Below are 20845 nucleotides of genomic sequence, written 5' to 3'. Positions count from 1 at the left end.
CAAGAGTCCTTTCAAGGTCACTTGCAAGATTTATGCTTGCAACGGGCTTACTGTTTGTGTTTGAGAGTTGTCCCAACCTGGCCGGGTAAGGAGCACATTTTCAAAAAGAATTGCCAGCATCCATGCATGCCTGCCAGCTCCAAGCAGTATGTTCTCAGAAATTGGTATTCCTCTTGGCACCTGAGATCGGCAGCCTGAAAGAAAAGGGAACAGTCTTTGTAACAAAACTCAGTCTTCATTCACGGAGTGCTTTGTAAAATACAATGCGTTCCATCTCTCCCTGGAGGTTTCCTGTGTAAATACGTGTGCTAAGATTTTATGAAAAAGACTCAAAGAAAGAGACATTCTGTGAATACTGTTTTTTCTGACGCATGATAAGGAAAACCAACAAACACAAGTTCTTGAAGGAGACCCAAGAACACAGTAACAAACAAAATACAAACTTCCATCTTCCCAAGGCAGAACTTGTATGTGCCAGAGGTGTGACAAAGAAATTTCGAGAGAGAAAAAAAAATCATTAGGATTTCAAGTTAAACACTGGTAATAATTACATGTTATACAAATACACCCACACTTACCAAGACTGTAGCGACAACGTGTATTATTTTACCCCTTCTGTTGAGGAGGTCTGATGATGGCTTATCACTGTAGACCTGATTCATTCTCTTTTCTTCTAGCCTTTTTCTTCTAGCCTCCTCCAGGCAACGCAACATGGATTCCTCTTTTACAGACAATGTTGGCTATGACCCCCTTGTGCATAAACCACATTTCAGCGTCTTTCTCTTGTAAGGGAGGAAGTTTGCGTGCACAGAACTTGAACTCAAACTGAAATGCTCTTCTTTACATAATTGGAGCATCTAGCCTGCAACATCTATTCCTGCTGTAACAGTTATGTGCTGTTATGGACATCCCCGCATTTTCACAAATGCAATGAACATACCCTAATCCTAAAGGGCATTGGCCTAGACTTACATCTCATTTGAAATTTGCTATACTGAAATCTGAAGAGGACACTAGAAGTTGTTGACAATACCCATAACCTTCCTCCTCTTTGAAGATGGTGAATATTCTGAATGTGTTATTCTAACACTACGTCCAAACCACCCCCCTCACCTTTGTATGAAACAGACTGATCTGAATATTTTCACTGAAAAGCCAGCAGCATGTGGTGATCATTGTACCACAACTAAAAGCACAAGACTTCTGTTTCAGGCCATCCAGTGAGAAACAGAAAAATCACACTGTTGAAAGGAGAAGTAAATAAACTAATTAGTAATAACTGCATGGAGCAGAAATGCTAAGTCATAGCCTGAACCAGTGATTGAGCACCTGGTTGGGAAGGCATGGACAACTCAGAGGAGCTCAGCTGCATGCAATGTGCTTAATGACCAGAAAGGGTGGAGCCAGGGTCTAACCCTTCCCAGACCTCATTTAAGGGCAGCTTAAATGGCAGCTGAGGCAGAAGTCTCTCACTGGAGATCCCTGCCTACTAGAGGCTTTCCAAAGGTAAGCTGTTTTTCTTTTTTGTTTCTGTGTATGTTTGGATTTGTTCATGTTTGCTGTAGCCTAGGATTCTGCCACTCTGCTGTTATTGCTGTACTTTTCACCACGTTATACCATTAGAGCATTACACTGCAGAAGACAGGGCTTGAAACAGCTATGGGCAGACAATGTCAGGCATTGCATTCATGCATTTTCTCAAAGTTTTGATGAAAGATAACAGTTTTTGAATAACGTAGTGCATTGTCACATGACTGCTGAGGGTAAGGATGAAACAAAGCAACACTTGCAGGGCAGTAATCTGTTGTATTTACTGAGGCATCATGTGTGTTTATTACATACACTGAACATGGAATGCTAAAAGTATGAGAGAGCTTCCCAAAGCCCTGTGGTCATTTATTTCAAGTTTTCTGCGAATCGCCTGCGTTACGCAGTGCTACCTGTTGTGCCATGAGGTGCTTGTCAATTCGGTTACAAAATTTTCTTTTCTGAAAGACAGCAGTAAATGTGAAAATCTCATTTCCCTTACTGTACTGATTTGGATTCTATATTTTCACTTAGACCTAGTGGAGCTCTCTGACTTCATAGCAACTCACCTTCCAATTGACAGAACCCCAAAAATTTTATCACCATGTCATAAATTTCCCTAATAATTTTCACTACCTATAAAGTGTGGCATTCTGTAATAAAATCCCACTGAAGCTCCCCTGCTGGTTTGTTTTCTACTTACAGAAAAATTAACCCAATATACAATCTTAAGCTTTATTGCTGTGTTACTGCCACATTGACAATTTCAGGACAATTCTTTTGCAATTGTTTCATGCAACATTTGAACATAGGCTGTGCTTGTATGTGACTGTGATTATACTTAAAAGTATTAATATCATCAGACAATCCAGATGACTGATTATGATTCTTTATTTTCAGCAAGATAATGCATTGGTAAGGACAGCTATGCATGAATATAGATATCTTCCAACCATACATAATATGCTTTCTTACAGAGACATTTTCTAGTCATATAGCGAATCCCGCAGTCTAAAAGTGACTAAAGATATCTTGAGAATCTCATTTCATTGTACAAACTTATATACCCATCTAAGCAATCAAAGACAAATTTCTGATACTGTCTATAAATGCTGTATATATTGCATTAACAGCCAAGAGTTCTTTCTAACTCAAAAGCTGGAAATGTGGTGTTGCTTGTAAGGTAGAAACACGCCGAATAGAGCTGTCCAAGCCCACCAAATGGTGTGCAACTATTCTGAAGTATTTTTAGTTTTCCTCTACAGTCAATGAATGGAGTCAAGAGCAATTCAGGTTGTCTTGAAACGTGCTCTATTAACTGTTTTGACTACAGTTAGAGTCTACATGCTACTTCAGATGTAGACATAAAAACAGGAGAGCTGAATGCCACCATTCTTAAACCAGCAGCTACCAGCATCAAGTGACCATGACCACCAGCTAATGGGCTGATGCAGCACACTGACAACTACTGGCTGCACTGTCCATGAGACTGTAGTCTCTCTGTTCTGAATCTGCTGGTGATTTAGCTCATAAATATGTTCCATGAGGTTCAACAGTTCTACCTTCAAGGATAAATCACTCGTGTGAATCACGTGTACACTCATGAGCAGCTAAGAACAAGGCCTCAGAAGTACCGACATCACGAACAAAAAAAAGTATTTCATAAAAAATGCATATTCTAATGCAGACTAATTCTTATAAACAACACTCGCTCCTTAAGGCAAGTACAGTTATCTAATTAAACTGTAAATAAGGACTTCATACACAAATCATAGGTCCCCTTCCTTGGTGCACAATAAATGCATCCATGCCTGTCTTTTGTAATACACCCTTTGCATTTCAAGCCTAATACAGATGGCCATACCAGGTCCCTTTCACACATGCGACACATGTTATTCCACTTGTGACATGGGCTGTATTTCAGTGTTTTGCTCCTGTACTCACTTTTTTGAGACTGCTAGAAGTCTTATAAACTCAACAGGGCATTAAAACCTGTACTAGTCAGTTAAAAACAGAAGTACATTTTTATAATGTAGGTGGAATGTTTAAAAATGACCTTCCTGGGTTTTATAGAGATGAAGAAAGAATTGGCTAGAGCTTGTGCTTTTTTTTTTTTTTTTTTTTTTTTAATTTCAAACTGTGTAATTGACATATTTAACTATGTGGCCTAACCTAATCCGATTGCTCTGCCTGAAAAGTAACTTTTACTCCCTTCATTAATAATAATTTTTAAAAAAGATGCATAACAGAGCTTAGCTCATGAGGTTAAACACAGTAATAGTGTAATTTAAAAAAGAAAACAGATTTTCCTCCAGTTTAAGTTCAGTTCTTGAAGGTCCTGAATTCCTTCAACTTGTTGCTGGATTTGAGAAATCATCACCTCAAGAAAAAAAAAAACAAAAACAAAAAATAAACCAGGCCTGTGAGGTCACAGCAGCAGCATGCTTGTAACTCTTGACTGCTTCTTTGCACCCACACAGAGCTTGCACAAAAGAACTGCATCAAGACTAGGAATGCAAAGGGGTGTAAAAAAGATTCAGCTGGATTTCTGTCCACTTGTGATCTAACATCTCAGGGTACTGAAGACTGCAAGACTGTATTCAAGACAATCACTAATTTGTCTCAACACAACAAACTCCCATATAACAAAAGTACCAGTACAAAAGGGATGTTCTTTACTGGTTTAGCATAAAAACTACATTAACTATTGGCTATTGCAATGCCACAACTAAAAGCACAAGTTTTAAGCTCACTAATCATAATTTTCATCTTGTCAACCAGACAGTCTTATCAAAAAACCACCCCTCATCAGCAAATACTTAATAGAAAAGGGAAAACTTTCCATTTGGTGCATCAACTCAATAACGGTTTTGTTCTTCCTAACCCTTGGGAATTAAAGTTAAGGGTAAGATTTTAGAAGTCAGTATTATTGGTCTGATTGTGTGAACCATGAAGGGTCAAGAACTTTATTCACTGACGGCAGTTTGGCTGAGATTTTTGTGGTGAGCTCACTTGCGAGGTTGGTGGATGTGCTGTTTGACATGTTGAGGGTGAGGAAGCTTTTCCACTGAAGGATGTGGTTTCTGATGAGCCACCTGAGCAGCTGCTGGAGGGAAGTCCTTATCGCCCTGTTTGAAAAACACATTGGGAAAAGTTTAAGAAGTATTAAGTACGTTCTAGTTCAAGTGGATACAAGGTTTTTAAAGCGTGAAGAGAATATGAAATAACAGTGCTGCATATTCCTCTGAAGTCCTGCCAAACATGTATTATCTTGCCCTTCTTGTGGACAACTTCAGTACTTCATTTGCACAAATCTAACTTCTTCCAGTTATGCACAGCACCTAAGAATGCAGTATCTTAGAGTGACTCAAGGGGAAAAAAAATGAACTTTATATCTTCACCACTGAATAGCCCCTTGTGTCAAGTCACTGCCAATGGCTCTGTATAGTCAGATTTACTTGATTTATTTGTTTTCACAAAGCCATAAAACAAAGGAACTATTTTACAAATAATTTGAGGCAGCCTGAAAATCTACCTGCAGAGAAAAACCAACTGCAGTAACACTAGTTCTGCAGGAAGAAAGGCACTATCTACTCTGACTCAAATCTTCAAGCTGCCTACCTTTTAACTTCCTCTTGTAACAAGGTCTGCTAATCTGTTGATACTGTTCTAGAGTATCAGTTCACATGTAATACCTATAACCGACTTAGAATATCTTTTCTAGGGTTAGTACTGTTTGATTTTTTCAAGTAGCAGTGGGAAACAACTACTACCAGTCCTTGATGACAGAGAACAGCACCACAACATTCCTGCTTAGAAGCTGGGACAGACACAAGGCAGAAGAGCCTGTATTCCACTTGTTCAGAGGGTGGCAATGTTACAGAGATTTTGTACAAAGCAGATGCCTCAGACTGCTTGTTTCTCACCTGATCCCACCTCAACCTACTTCAACTTCCTCCATTCCATTCTGACAGCATTTTTTTTCTTTAAAATCTTGATCACCAGGTTAGCACTTAACATGTTTTTCAGTTTGTAGACTACTTCAAGCTGTTTCTAATTTTCAAACATCTCTTCTTGTCAGACTTGACACTTTCTACCTTCTTGCTCTTTGATGCTGATGTTTGTCTCTTACATATTTCTCTGGCACCTTGTACCCTGTTGCTGCAGACAGATTATGTAAAAACAACTCCTTCTACAACTTATGAGCAGACAGGTGAACCATATTATGCACCCCAGTGATAACAATCATGACTAAAGGCCCGTCACAATGCACAAGGAAGGAATTACTGATCTGAAAATTAACAGTTAATATTAGTGATTTAGCTTACGGATTTCCAAGTCTTGCTTGTTGTTGCAATTCTATGTACCCCAAGGCACACATGGCAGCGTGATGCCTTCAAACACATACCATCACTGCCAGAAGTGCTGTTACAGATCACTCTATAGAGCAGATTTAAATGCAACTGCTTTCAAATAAAAATCAATGCTGTAATATCTAGCTTAGATATGAAAAGAAGATCAAATAAGCTTTAAGTGCTAAAATTCAAAGAAAAATGGCAGAAGCCTTTTCAATAAATAATTTCAATTTCACACACACAAAAAAGCTGAAAAGAATGCTCAAAGGGACATAAACAAATACACAAAACATAAAGACTTTTTCTCATAAAAGAAGAGGGGAATGGAAAAAGATTAATTTTGCTCTGATCAGTGATTATTCCGAAAAGCCAACAATCATATTTCTATGGTAAAAAGAAATTTAATGGTAATCTTACCCTTGCTATGACACCAGAGATGAACACGGTTGGTTTAGGTGAGCTGAAAAAAAAATAAGAGGGATGAATTGTACAAAATTCTCAGAAGGTAATAATGAGAAGCACATCACATATATAATTAAAAAAAATATGTAAAAGGCATTCTTGGAATTAATGTTTAAAAAAAAAAAAAAAAATTTGCTCTTCAAATGACTTTTGTTTTACTACCACTTTCTGCAGCCAAGAACAGTGATACAGACCTGCAGGTTTGGGCTGCTATTACTATGTGTTTATTGACAGAAGTAAAAGCTAGTCCAAATGCTCTATGTTACTTTCTTAATCTTAAGAGTCTTTGTTTGTTTGCATTGGCCTATTAATCCTCACATTCTATATAGGCTGCCAGCAGTATACTTTAGACTTAGTATGTCTGTACTGTAAGGAACAATGAAAACTGTAGCTGGAGTAAACCTACTGCTGTCATGGAAAATGAAATAGGATTCCAAGTCTTATAAAACAAAACAAAACCCAGTACTTTAAATCACAGACTTTCATGCAGATATTTATCTGCTCTCTTACACAGAAGAACAATGTCTGTAATAAAGCAAATGTTAAAAAAAAAAAGTCTGCCCCACTTTTTCATTTGCAGACCTCCATTTGCATCAACAGAACCATATTCAACAGTAGAATTTGATTCTGAAGCTTGGGCAACTCATGGGATTAGATTCCCTGGCCTGTAGGTCTCCTGATTAAGTCATGGCACTGCCAGAGCTTCTGAACAGCCTGGTTACTTAATAATCATTGCTCCTCTTCAAATTTTTAGAAAGTTAGCAAGATGTGATTAGAAGGAGAGAAAACAGGAAGGAATTTCTGCTTTAAAATACTTCCATTTAAGTAGTATTTCCTGTGATGAGAAAAAGTATTTTGATAGCTGTATTAGCACTTGTTTGATCTCATTTTCTGCCAGTATAAACTAATAACCAGCAAAGATCAATTGCAAAATGCTTTCATTTTATCCTGATTTTGCTGAGCCAATTAGTACATTACAGTCTGGATGTAAAGTAAGTAATAAACTGAAAGAAACAACTCTGAGAAAATACAGATGTACTGCAGTAGCTGCTGGTTCCATTCATAAACTAACACAATGATATTATATAGGAAATGAACAAGATATGGAGAAAAAACAAGTAGCAAGTTGTTCTTCAATTATATGTGGGATCTGGCTTTAATCACACTCAGAGGAATAGTTGTTAGTTTGGCATCGCATTATTAACAACATGGGATAGTGAGAAATTCAAATCAGATGGATTTTTCCTATGTTCTTACAATAACAGTGCAGTGCTCACTATGCCTGTGTGCTGCATGAAATTCAAATCAACATTTCCTAAAAAAAAAAAAGAAGCCTGTGTATGCTGAATGTGTTATGGCTTGTCTGTCTACCACCACGCTGTATTATCTGCTCTAAGTTCCATACAAATTAAACGTTCCATGCTTTTGGCCAAAAATAAAACCCAGAAGCATAACGGCTGTAGCAAAATGGGTTTTTCAAGGAACTTTTCCCACTGCAAATATTGTCTTCTCAGGAACTTTGGTCTCCTACTTAGAAATGCCAGGCTGTTATTAATCAAAGGACCTGAGCTTACAAGTGGTAAGTTCCCTGGGTATGCAGTAAGTTGGATACAGTTAGAATACCTGGTGTGTTTCAGCACGTATTTTTCACTTGTATATTCTTTTGTCTAAGGCACAAGGCTGAAGGACCTTTAGGGATCATTTTCATAGTAAGTACAAATAAAAGCCTGTCGGAGTTCTATGTTTCAGGTACTACAGCAGATGTAGTTTGCATATCTCTATAAAGATGACAAAAATCAGTAATGCCATTTTCCTGGTAAAAACAATTTTCCTCAGAGACGAAGAATTTAACTAGAACTCTATCATATTTACCCCTAACATATTTAAACTTGTTTGTATACAATTGATTCCAGGACTGTCTTTAATTGCATTCTCTTATAAGACAGTAATCAGATCCACCAAAATGCCTCACACTAAACTTGTCCCAGAGTTAGCACAGAACGCTTCAGGACAGCACAGGGCAATATGCTGACAAAAAGGGTATAATCAACCTTCTTGGAAACCAGAGTATCTACAGCCAGATTTGCCTGGAGCAAATTTGACCTTCATTTCCTAATGAGGTTCAACAAAGTACAGTGCAAGGTTTTGCACTTGGGTCAAGGCAATCCCAGATATGTATACAAACTGGGGGAAGAACTCCTGAAAAGGAGTTAGGTGATTCTGGTTGATGAAGAACTTAACGTGAGCCAGCAGTGTGCTCTTCAGGTTTGGATAGCCAGTGGCGCCCTGAGTTCCATCGGAAGAGGGGCGGTCAGCAGGGACAGGGAAGTGCTTATCCCCCTCTCCTCTGCCCTCATGAGGTCCTAGCTGGAGTATATCCAGTTCTGGGGTCTCCAACACAGGAAAGATGTGGAGTTGTTGCAGAAGGTCCTGAGGAGAGCCATGAAGATGATCCAAGGGCTGGAGCACCTCCCCTGTGAAGACAGGCTGAAGGAACTGGAGTTGTTCAGCCTAAAAAAGAGAGGGCTGAGGGGAGACTCACCCCAAATATTTAAAGGAAGTTTATAAACAGAAGGCAATCAGCTTTTGACGTGGTAGATAGTGACAGGACAATGGGGAATGATTTTAAACTAAAGATAGACAGAACTAGATTAGATTAGATGTTGGGGAAGTTTTTTTACTGAGTGCTGAAATGCTGGAACAGGTTGCTAGAGAGACTGTGAATGCCCCATCCCTGGAAGTGTTTAAGGCTGGGTTAGATGAGACCCTGGACAATCTGATCAAGTACTTGACCTAGTGGCTGGCAACCCTGGCTGTAGCAAGATGGGTGAAATTCGATGATCCCTGAAGTCCCTTCCAACCCAAGCCTTTCTACAATTTCCACCCTTGTTTGTCCTCTTCCTGGCTTTCTGATCAGATTCTTGCTGGGTCTGCAGCTTTCAGACTGAAGAACATTAGACTTCCACTTCAAGCATTTCTGTTTTTCTTTTCTGGTTGACCCAAGTAACCATGATCAATGAATACTGTAATGAGGCATCCTCGCTGAGAGGATCACAAAGGCAAACAGGTGAACACTTCACTCCTCTGGAATAAACATCATCTGACCATTACATTCATTTTCATATGTTAATTATTCCTTACCAGCTAAAAAGACACCAGGCGGGCCAGAAACATCAATGATTGAGCATATCTCTATTTATGTTCTACGTTAAGGCCACTGGCATTTTCTTATTTCAATTAGATTACAGTGTCTCAGAAAAATCTTTAAAATTTTAATATTATTGATTATCTTGGATGAGTCACAGAACCAGAATCAGACCACAGCATATCTCATCACACATCTATACTAATGAGGAATCCAACTGATCAAAGAACGGCCTGGATAATCAGTCACTGATTCGAGCTTCAATTTCATTTTTAATGAGGGAAATCTTTTTACAGATGAACTTCCTTGCAATAAATTCAATCTCTACTGCCAGAGTCTCAAATCATTGGCTTTGTCAGACACAGATTAGCTGCCAGGACCATAATTTCATAATCACACTCCAGGACATCTATTGCAGTTGTGGAATTTCACATCACTCACTATCACTCCAAACAGCCTACCAAAAATAGATATGAAAATAGAGAATGTGCACAGGCTATTATTGTCACATTTGTAAAATATTATTAAGTACTTCAAATTCTGTTGGCGTTATAAATAAAGCACAACCTACATTTTTATTATTTCATAAGCTGCAGTGGTTGCTTTGAGGATCTGCTTAATCTGATGAAAATCGGTTTGACAGATGTTGTTTTGAAGATAAAGGAATGCTCTATCTAGGCATCAGTACACAAGAAAGCAAGAAAACATCACTTTGGGACAGAAAATGTGTCTGTTTATAAACATATAGGTTTTGAACACATTTAATGCACACATTCATTTACAGTTTAATAATAGCCACAGCTGATATTGGACAAGGAATACAACAGTAGACTTGCCAACACAGCTTATTATGTGTCAATACTTTCAGAGTCAACACTTAGTTGTTTTATTGTAACACAGAGAGGAAAGGAACACATCTGTCAAGATTTCAGTGTTCAAAGAACTTATCCAGATTTTATATGTGCTAAGAACTGTACCTGTTTAACATTAGAATGTCAACTAGAGTCATTTGTCTTGACTGTGTTCAAATAATAAATTTTTATTATTTCATTTTAAGCTTAAGTAAGACCTTTATTTGACATTGCAAGTAAATCACAAAAAGAAGATGGAATACTTGAAAAGATCATTAACTAGATGAAATGAGGCATTAATAATACTAGAATCTTACATCTTCACCTTAGAGGGATTGGCTAAGCCCAAGTCTGACAGAAATATTGTAAAAACAAACACAATGACATTAGAATTATAGCAAAATCTCCTACAGCCTACAGAAAATACACATAGATTACATTTAAAGCCTGTAACAGTAGACACCTTTAAAACATCACAGAATGAAAGACAGAACCTCCTGAAAACAAAGCAGTGTTAAGATCAAGAATTTAGGAAGATTCAACATCAGAATTAGGTATTTCTGTGACTTACACACATTCACATCAGGACAGAAACATGTAGAAGTTAGACAAATGCTGATGCTCTATGTTTGAAGTTAACCTCACAGTGACAAGGTCAGCAAAGAAAACCTCTTCTGTGCAGAGGTTAAACTTCTGTAATTCATTTTCCTTCCTGCCCTCAATGAAACAGCACAAGAAATTATTTTCCTGATACGTCTGATTCATCCGCAATTTATCTGAGAACTATAAATCAGAGTACGAGCACAGCAACAAGATTCCCAATATGGAAACACTTGAACAGGTCAGCCTGCCTTAAAAAGGATAGAGCCATACAGACACTAGTCTTTTGCTAGGCTAAGATGACTTTCCTGGGTTTAAAAAAAAGATTCCAAGTAAAACATATCATACACTCTAATTAGCAAGTTGTTTAGGCAAGCAAAGTGAAAAACATGAAATAGGATGATCCACCACAATTGTTCCCTCATAAGAGACAAATTTTGCTTTTTTACATCTTGTCCCACCAAAGCGGTCGCTCTACGAACAGAAATTTCTCCAAATTCTAATCATTTTCAATCAATAAAATGTTTGTCTTTAATCCTACCCTTTTTTTTTTTTCCTGGAGTTAAAAACATTTTGGCGAGCTGCTCAAACCATCCGGCTTAATCTTGAAGGTTACTAAAGGATTCATATATTCTGAATACAAAACATTAAAAGGTAACTGTTCTTAGTTTCAGTTCAATTCCTTTTAAAAAATGTTCAGATACTTCTTCATAGCGGAGCTTATCTGAATTTACATGGCTGCCTTTAATTTTGGCATTGTCGGTGAAAATGAAGTCTGAGATGATTAAAAAGACACTGAGATGATTAAAAACACATTTCTCAGCAACAGAGAAAGACTAACAAGCACACTGCTCATCAGCTTGCCTGAGATACTTTCCAATTGGTTATTATGCATTTAGGTTATTAATTTTCTGGACAGAAAAGTAATAATTAGCCTGACTGACTACCAGAGGGAAATATGCTAGTTGATTGCACTGGGACATGCAGTATCTGATATTCTATGATAATTTATCCTGCTGAGGTCATTTATTTATCTGCCATAACTTTCAAACCTTTAGGATCACCCACAGGATGGCACTGTTGAACCTCTGCTTAATGTGTATGTACCGTAAGGACAGAACCTCAAAAAAAAAAAAAAAAAAAAAAAAAAAAAAAAAAAAAAATCCATGTGCTGTGGCAAACACTAGAACAAGTAGAAGCAACACTTCTTCCTCTTGATGAAATGAAGAATATACATACAGACACTACCTTAAAAAAATAACTTCCTCCTCTCCATGTAGTAGTCTGTGCTCCAATATATTCCGTGAGATAGCTTTCACTCTGCTAAATGGTTGCTCTTCCCACACAGGCAAATGAAAGCAAGTTTTAAGGTAGCTCTTAATACCCTATGAGGGCATTTTAATGACTACTTGTTTCGCCATTCATATACAAGCAAATTGGGTGTCCTGATCTTTTAATGAGATAGCAAATCACTATTCATTACATTTAATAGAGACTGATTGACTTTCATTGTTCTTACATCCACTGTCAACTCGCTGCAGCGCATGGCCTGATTAATCTCACCAGCATCTCATTCATCTTTGTTTTTAGTGCATGCATTAGTGACAGAAGAAAATTATTTAAGAAAGCTATCTCCCTTCTCTAATCTGCATTGTTACACTGGCTGTACAGAGAGTACATTTCTCTTTCTTGCCTTCTTCTGACCACAGAATGAAGATCTAAGCGTTTCAGCTTTCCTACAGACTCAAGGATTTAAAATAGACCACAATTCCCCAGCTGTCGGTTCATTTATTAGGGTTCAAACCTGTCATCCCAATAACTACCTCGTGAATGTACCTAGTGATGTACTAGTGAACATCACTGACAAACTTCACACAGGCAGTAACTGCAGCATTAGTCCACTTAGTACCTGTAGCCCTTTTGCTGGAAAAATGAAAGCTGTGGAAACTGACATAAAGCAAGTTTCAATAGTGGCATAACTGTAAGGAAACTCTAAAACAAAGAACTACGTAGAGTTGACTGTGAGCATTTGCAAAATGGCCAAAGATGGTAGTGCAGAGGAGAGGATCAAGTCTTCTGCAATAGCCAAATGCTGAAGTGCGTTTCACTGTATGTTCCCATGACAGTAACATGCTTCCACACTAAGAATATGATGAGCATGGGCCTGCACTGCATTGCCTCAGATTCTGGGACACATTATCAACCTGTGGCACTGCTGTAGCTTCTCCTCCTCCTCCCAATGCATGAAAGATGGAGTGGAATTAAAAATAGAAACACTGTGACACTGTATTAGGAATACATGATGTCAGTGCAATGAAGGAGATGTAGAGATTAGAAGCTAGTAAGAAGGCTAAAATCTCTCTGGTGAATCTCTGTTTGTCTCAGACACACAGTGGTGCCTTAGAATGTTTCAGCTATTGCTACTGAAATCTATACCTGACTCTTGCCTTCCTATATCTCAGGCCATTAACCAGTTCAGTAGACATTCACGTTTCACTTTCCTGTCGGTTTCAACAATTTCAATACCATTTCTTATTAATCCAAACTACACAACAGATACACGCACGCGTCTCCATTCGTATAAACACATCCTCTTCCACATCCATGGCACTATTACAAGAAACTGCCTTAACACCGCTTTACACCTCACATTCTGCAGTTGTACCCCACTGTTGCGTGAAGCTCTCCAAAACAAACACAGATGAAAATCCCCATGCAGCAAAAGATCATGACAAATTTTCTGTGCATTTCCTTATCTGGAAAACCTCCCAGCATAACCAAGGGCATTTTGCAAGGTTACAAATACGCTCTTACAGTATTAGATTCCATGCTGAAGCCTGCGTGAGCTGCGTGTATTGGCCAGGATCTCACTTTAGTTCAAATCCTTCCAAAGTTGTTTACACAATTCTCTTTGCACTCCAGAGGCAAGTGAAAATTCTAGAGGATTACATCTCGCCATAAGAATAAGAAACTAGCAAATCTCAGAATCTGAAATTCCTCTTAGTTCAGCCATAGAAGGCAAAAACAAACAAACAAACCTGATCTTGCATTTAAAGCTCATAAAGGAGCATCAGAAGTCTGAATTCAAACATGCTTTCATCATAATAGCGTACATCTAACAGTAAAACAAGCGAAAACCAAAACCAACCCAACACCCTATTCACTTAGCACAGTGAAAGCTTTAGTATGACAAAAGACAAGGAACAAAGTTCTCTAGAAAGAAATTGTAGAATGGCCTGGATTGAAAAGGACCACAATGATCATGAGTTTCAACCCCCTGCTATGTGCAAGGTTGCCAATCACCAGACCAGGCTGCCCAGAGCCACATCCAGCCTGGCCTTGAATGCCTCCAGGGATGGGGCATCCACAGCCTCCTTGGGCAACCTGTTCCAGTGTGTCACCACCCTCTGTGTAGAAAACTTCCTAAAAGCTAACCTTAACCTCCCTGTTTCAGTTTAAAATCATTCCCCCTTGTCCTATCACTATCCACCCTTGTAAACAATCATTCCCCCTCCTGTTTATACACCCCCTTCAAGTACTGAAAGGCCACAGTGAGGTCTCCCTGGAGCCTTCTCCAAGCTAAACAATCCTAGTTCCCTCAACCTTTCCTCATAGGAGAGGTGCTCCAGCCCTCTGATTCAGACAAGAGCATATCTCTGTGTAAGCGAACTTTGAGAAATTGAATCTCTCCAGATCAAGCGACCTCCACTGACCTGCCAGGAAGCAATCGCCTTGCTCCTCTACTACCATTACTATGCCTGCTCTGAGCTGCAGTAGATGGTAAGGCAGAATCTTCATTTTTCATCTAGAAACATCCACTCACCTGAACACAGAACAGACTGTTTCTTCCTTCTGTGTTTATCTTAAGGGTTTAATCCAGAAGGTCAACATTCGATATTACTAAAATAAACTGCAAACGTTCTACTAATGTCAACAAGACTGGAACTTCATACTGAGGAAAGACACAGGAAATGACCCCGAAGAAATCAATAGCAATGGGATTTAAAGCACTGCAGTCTGAGGATTTCAAGAGTAGATCTTAGATGGTAAACTTCTACTCAGCACAAAATAGATGTTTCACTTTTTAAGTGATAATAAAATCTGTGACAGTGCAAACGGGTCAACGTGCTGTTTAATCTGAATATAGTTCTGTACTAGTACTCATTCATTTAAATGGGATGCACAAACCATAAAGTAACTAAAATCTCCCAAATGTCAGTACTACCAGCAATTTTTCTGTTAATCTAACAAAAATGAGTGCTCTTTTTCTAGTTTAGTCTCTTAGGTCTGTCACACCCTGGTGCTCCACACGTTTGAATGGCATTGAATTGCTTCAACTAAAATAGCTAAGCCAGTTCAATTCTCCAAACAAGTATTACAGAAGCTGTAAGATAGCAGATAAACACTTGGCTCCATTGGTTTCTACATACATTATTAAACAGCCATTATAACATAGTTAGATCACATCTTCTTCTGTTTGCGATGCACACACAGCTCTGCTTCTTCAGCCTGCTTTTTACAGAACAAATAGATCAGTTTGAGGAAAGAAAACAAAACAAGCATCCACAGTCTCAGGTGAATTTACATTTATTAAACAACAGCAATAATGTTGGTACTTTATACTAGTAGTTTGTAATAGTATTTTATGCTGTTCGAACAAACAGTTTTTCACACAGAGGACAGGAGAAATAAAAACACTGTAAAAATGACTCCTTCTACCTTACCCACTACCTGGCAGCACAGTTCTGGCCAGAGCACTGTCTGCAGTTGTGTTTCTGCAACTGTAGCTGAAGGGTGTCCACAGCCAAGAACACAGCTTATCCAAAACACCAGCCTAGTGGTAGAGTACCTCTGACTACTGTATGCATAGTCTAAAAAGTGACAATATAATAATGGGACCTGACTAAATAAGTTATTAGCTTCTTCACCTCTGAAATCAGGGACAATTGACCTAAGCACTTATTTAAAAAAACAAATTGCACTTACCTAAGCATCAATATAGATTAAATTTGCAAAAATATTCAGAAGATCTCTTGACATTTCTGTAGACTTCAAAGTGTCACTTCTACTATACCGTATCTAATTGGACATGTAGACATTTTATAGTTTCACTTGCTAATGAGACAGGAGATAGCTTTTATAGAAATCCATCAATAACCAAAGGCAGAGGTCTCTCCTGAATCAGAATGCCATTTTTACTCCGTACAGGTCAACAGAGTAATGGAGTCCCAGGACATCACTGTGAAAATTAATGAAAATGTACGACACCAGAATGAGATTTTCAAATAATTAAAAAGCCAAAATAGTGATTATCAGAGTAAGTGCACCTTCTACTATCCAGGCAACCATGTGTGCCCCTTTGTAAGTACTATAGTGCAGGACTTTTCATAATGTGTCATGACCGACAGTTGATTCTTTTCAGTTTTCACATTCTGAAGAAATATTTTCTAAATTTACATACTTCTACTGCAAAAATATACTTTTTACCTCTTAGCTCTGTTACATTTTCTTATGTCCTTCCCACCACTCAGACTCTTCAGTCTATTGTGATTTACAGTTAAAACAACTGTATAGGAATGCTGGCTCTATTTTAAGAATTTCATATGAAACATCTCTATTTAGTTTTCATTACAAAAGCAAGTGCTTAGAGGAGCTCAACATCTGCAGAAGCAGGAACCACAGGACATTTTTAATGGTATTTTGGTAGAAGGTCTTCTCCATCACCTTCACCTCCAACTACCTCTGATAGTCCAGATCCCAAGGGCTAGCTCCCAAAAATAGTACATTTTGCTTGTTTTGAACGTTAACACATTAACTATGCACAATAGCAAGTAAATTATCAAATACTCTTTATTTTCAAAAGAGTGATGACTTTAAATAACATTGATCCAAGCCTGGTACATTCATGAAAAAAACACCTCTGACTCACAGCATAATCACTTCATGAGTAAACAGAAAAAAAATACAGGAATTTGGAATTTCTAGCAACCAAATTTAGCTGCAGGATGGAGAGTAAGATGAGGCACTGCCCGATTCAGCTGAACGCTTCTGAATTCGGATCATTATAGAAGTAGATGAAAACCTTGGAAAAGAGAAGTCTTAAAGTACTTTAGAGGAACTGGACAATTTTGGATCTTAGCTTTCTTCTTCTTAATCAAAAACTTAGGGACAAAATTATAGATGTACTGCCCTGAGATGGCTAAGTCAAAGAACACCAAGAAAGTATTCAAATGGTTAACTTGCCTGCATCAGGAAAGCAGACTATGAAAGAATGCGAACACTAAGAGAGAGACATACAGTAGAAATCAAATGGAGGGAAATACATACACCTGAGGAAGGTCTCACCTCCCATTAACAGTCTAAATTCTGGGTTGGTAATTTATAATGCCATATACCAATGTCAATCTTCAAAAAACAAAACCAAAAAAACAAAAAACCAGTAACGTGGATTACTACAGGTTTTAGTCAAAACATGATAGCTATGTTTATGAACCGAAAATAAGAGCGAAGAAAAGCCGCCACAATAATAGCTGATAGCTTTACGGCTTGTCTTTTATCTACTTATAATCCTTTAGCGTTCTTTCCTGAGATTACATTTTATAAACTGCTTTCAACCTGCAAACAAGTTTGCACACTTCATGTCAAATACCCACACATTCATTGTGACTTTACCATCACAAAAAAAAAAAAAGCAGAAAGACCAGGTGTAAAGAGAAAATCCTTAATTTAACAAAAGACCAAATCACTTTCTAATATTCAATGTCAGTATTTATGGCAAAACTGTCTATTAACCAATGTGGCACTCCTATTATTAACCCGCACATTCAAAAGAGATGACAGACCTCTCTTGTGCATAGTTGCTCTGAATTCTTGCTGCTATGACATTAAAATTGACAGGAGGGTATTGGGCTCCTGTCGTATCTATTTAAAGTCTTCATAGAGAAGGAGTCCATTGAGACATACCCTAGGCACCTAGATGACAGCAGTGCTATTGCTGCTACATAATGGCCAGCTGCAAACTGAAGCTTAATTTTGTTTTTGTCTATCAGAGAGATCTCGTCTAGATACTCCCAGCTGCAAAGAAAGAAATATCCACAAATCTTACAGCAGTGATTCTCATTCATTACTGTAACACATCAAGGGAAGTAAAAAACTATAAAAGAGCTTTAAGCAAGAAAAGAAAGTTGTTTTGCTTTTTTTTTTTTTTCCCCTTTACTGATGAAACTCAGCTGCAAAGAACAGCATTGAACAGTGCAACACTAAGGGGATACAAGCACAATCCACAGCTCAGAAAAGTGCTCACTGTTTGTGGGTAGAAATAAAAAGAGCCGAGCCCATTCTTCTCAAAGACCAGATAGCTCATATTGTTTATTTATAAAGCAGTGGGTATTAGTACAGAATAGGCAACTGTAGAGGCAAGAAGAGAGAAGCAAACTGGGGAAAAGGGAAAGGAATAAAAGGCAAAAAAAAAAAAGTGGCGAGACAGGTGGGAAAGTCGTATTCTTTGGAGTACTGCTGAAAAAGTATCAAAAATAATTTTTTAGGAAGTGGCGGAAGGATAAGCGCCTGTTACAACGTAAGTGACAAGGCAGGAAGAAATATTCACAGAAAGCAGATCTTGTTACAACACCTGAAACCTGCAGGCTCGTATGTGCCTCTGTTAGGAAAGAACTGGGAAGCCAGTTAACAAGCTGCTGTTGCAGAGCACAACTGATTGCAACAGGATCACTGAAGCAAAATAACAGGATTGGTGAGCTCTGCAACAAGAGACTGGAAATCCTAAATGTTAGAAGTGAGAACTAGCATCCCACAGGTAATAATTAAACTGCCTTACCTCCAGGTAGGTTGCAGAGATCTCTTACAAGGATAGCAGAGGACAACATCAAAAAGGAAGTTCATTCCAACAACCCTGTCCGTTAGCAAGTGACAGAAGGGAAGCCAACCAGTGCCTCATAGCCAGGTACACACAGCCCATTAAAATCCAGCGCAGTATACGCCAATATACAAGGGAACAAATACATATTTGATGCTATTTCTGCCAGAAACATGAAAGCAGGAAGTTCAATCTACCTTTAGCCTCAGTCATTTGGAAAAATACACCTGGGCACAAGTTCAGATCCCTCTGCAAGGTAATATCTCATGTATGAGAGCAAGCAGCTCTGATAACCTTCTCAGCAACTAATCAATGCTCAAAGACTCTCATATTGATTTCACTTAATGCTATTTCATTAACATTTGACATATCAAGAAATTTGACCACCTGTTATTACCATTTCTTTTAGGTATGGCAATCTTGAGGAACAAATCAATTAAGAACTTGCACCAGGCTGGCAGGCGTGACAATTTCTTATCTTTCAGCCAACACGCATACTGAGAACTTCTGGAAGACTTCACTTCATGATGACAAGACTCAACTATTTCAGGTAGGTTGGGTTTTGTACAAGATCAATATACTAATGTAGCAATGTAAAGCTGTAAATTAGCAGTATTTAAGTATCCTGGAATATTCAGTGAATACTTACCTATTCAGTATCTCAGTGCACACACAGTGGCAGTTTCAAAAGCAGTTTCTAAACTTGGAATTGGAATCTGGGTTTACTGCAGTACTACAACCTGCCATAGTTTCCAAATGGATTAGGTATTCACAATTTCACTTAATTTAAATAGAAACACTATCTCTGAAAACTGTGAAGGATCTCAATCAAGTAGGGTACTTGCCCCTAAGAAACCACTTCTGAATTTTCAGTAGAATGTGCAACTTAGCCTGAATAACCACTATCAGAGAAGCACATAACCCTTGAGAATAACATGAACAGAAGTTATGCAAGAACGCGCAGATTAACGACGGCAAAGCAGAAGAGCTGATTGTCCACAACTATGTACTTGACCTTGGATTTGTTTCTAGTCCATGTAAGCTGTTTTGCTACTGCTAAACATTACTTTTCTATGAATAATTTGGCTGCAATAAGGAAATGCACCACTGTGCAAAATACGGACTTGAAAGCCCAAGAGATCACAACCTTAAGCACAGAATGGACAACAAAAGCAGAGGCCAACTCATACTCTAGTGTTCACGTGACCTCACCCCTTCTCCTATCTTCCCTAGTGCCTTGCCTCACTGTCAGCTGTGGCTCTGCCAGCTATGCCAATAGATAGCAAGTTACAGATAACAGATCCATCACTACAGAGTTGCACGGTTGAGTGCTCAGGGCAGAACATCTCTGGAGGTTCAAATGCCCATGGCAATTTGCAGCTTCACTTGGAAGATCACTGCATTTTACTTGCTTTTAGGAGCATGTAAACTGCACACACATCTATTTTGCAAACACACCCATTTACACCGACACTCCTGTTGATCAGAAATTAAATCAGACAATTTGGACCAGCATGGTTGTGGAGATAATCAACAAGTGGCTTCCAATGGTCTCAGTAGCCTAATTAGGGACATTCTGGGGATGTGTACACAAGGTTTCACCCTGAAAAGGCTACGCAACTCTGCAGGGCCACCCTGACCAACAGGTTGTTCTTAGGTGTCTCCTTCCAGACAACAACAAAGAGGAAAAGTGCTTTTTCTCAGATCACTCTTATTAAAGTTCACCACACTTTGGATTGCTTTAAAACTGCTCTCTTGGATTCAAGAGAGAGAATCAATTACAGAATTACAGAAGGAATGAAGTTGGAAAGGACCTCTTGAGGCCATCTAGTCCAAACTGCTGCTCAAGCAGGGACAACTCAGAGCTGCCTGTCAAGGACTGTATCTAGGCAGCTTTTGAAGATCTAAAAAGAGGAGACTTCACAGCTGCTCTTGGGAAACCTGTGCCGCTGCTATGTTACCTGAACAACAAAGAAATACCTCCCGATGTTTAGACAGAACTGCCTATGTTAAGTTTCCCACTGCCTCTGTT

The 20845-nt window shown here is 38.5% G+C and overlaps 1 protein-coding gene and 1 long non-coding RNA gene across 3 annotated transcripts in view; one reads left to right on the top strand and one right to left on the bottom strand.

Moving 5' to 3' along the window:
• Nucleotides 1-1451: 1451 nt before the first annotated feature.
• Nucleotides 1452-20845, top strand: part of LOC128091032 (uncharacterized) — a 28092-nt gene continuing 8698 nt past the window's right edge. Inside the window, exons 1-2 of the long non-coding RNA XR_008211193.1 lie at nt 1452-1506; nt 19299-19363. This is a non-coding gene — a long non-coding RNA (uncharacterized LOC128091032). The remainder of the gene's footprint in view (nt 1507-19298; nt 19364-20845) is intronic.
• DAP (death associated protein) overlaps nt 2401-20845 on the bottom strand; it is a 39613-nt gene continuing 21168 nt past the window's right edge. For both annotated transcript variants that reach the window (XM_052703925.1, XM_052703926.1), the window contains 2 exons: nt 6300-6342; nt 2401-4655 (listed from right to left, as the gene is read on the bottom strand). In XM_052703925.1, the coding sequence (XP_052559885.1) occupies nt 4536-4655; nt 6300-6342 (163 nt within the window). In that variant the 3' untranslated portion in view covers nt 2401-4535. The remainder of the gene's footprint in view (nt 4656-6299; nt 6343-20845) is intronic.

The sequence above is a fragment of the Tympanuchus pallidicinctus genome, unplaced genomic scaffold, assembly GCF_026119805.1.
Source record: "Tympanuchus pallidicinctus isolate F22 unplaced genomic scaffold, pur_lepc_1.0 scaffold5, whole genome shotgun sequence".
Taxonomy (NCBI): domain Eukaryota; kingdom Metazoa; phylum Chordata; class Aves; order Galliformes; family Phasianidae; genus Tympanuchus; species Tympanuchus pallidicinctus.
This window is presented reverse-complemented; position numbering and strand designations above follow the sequence as displayed.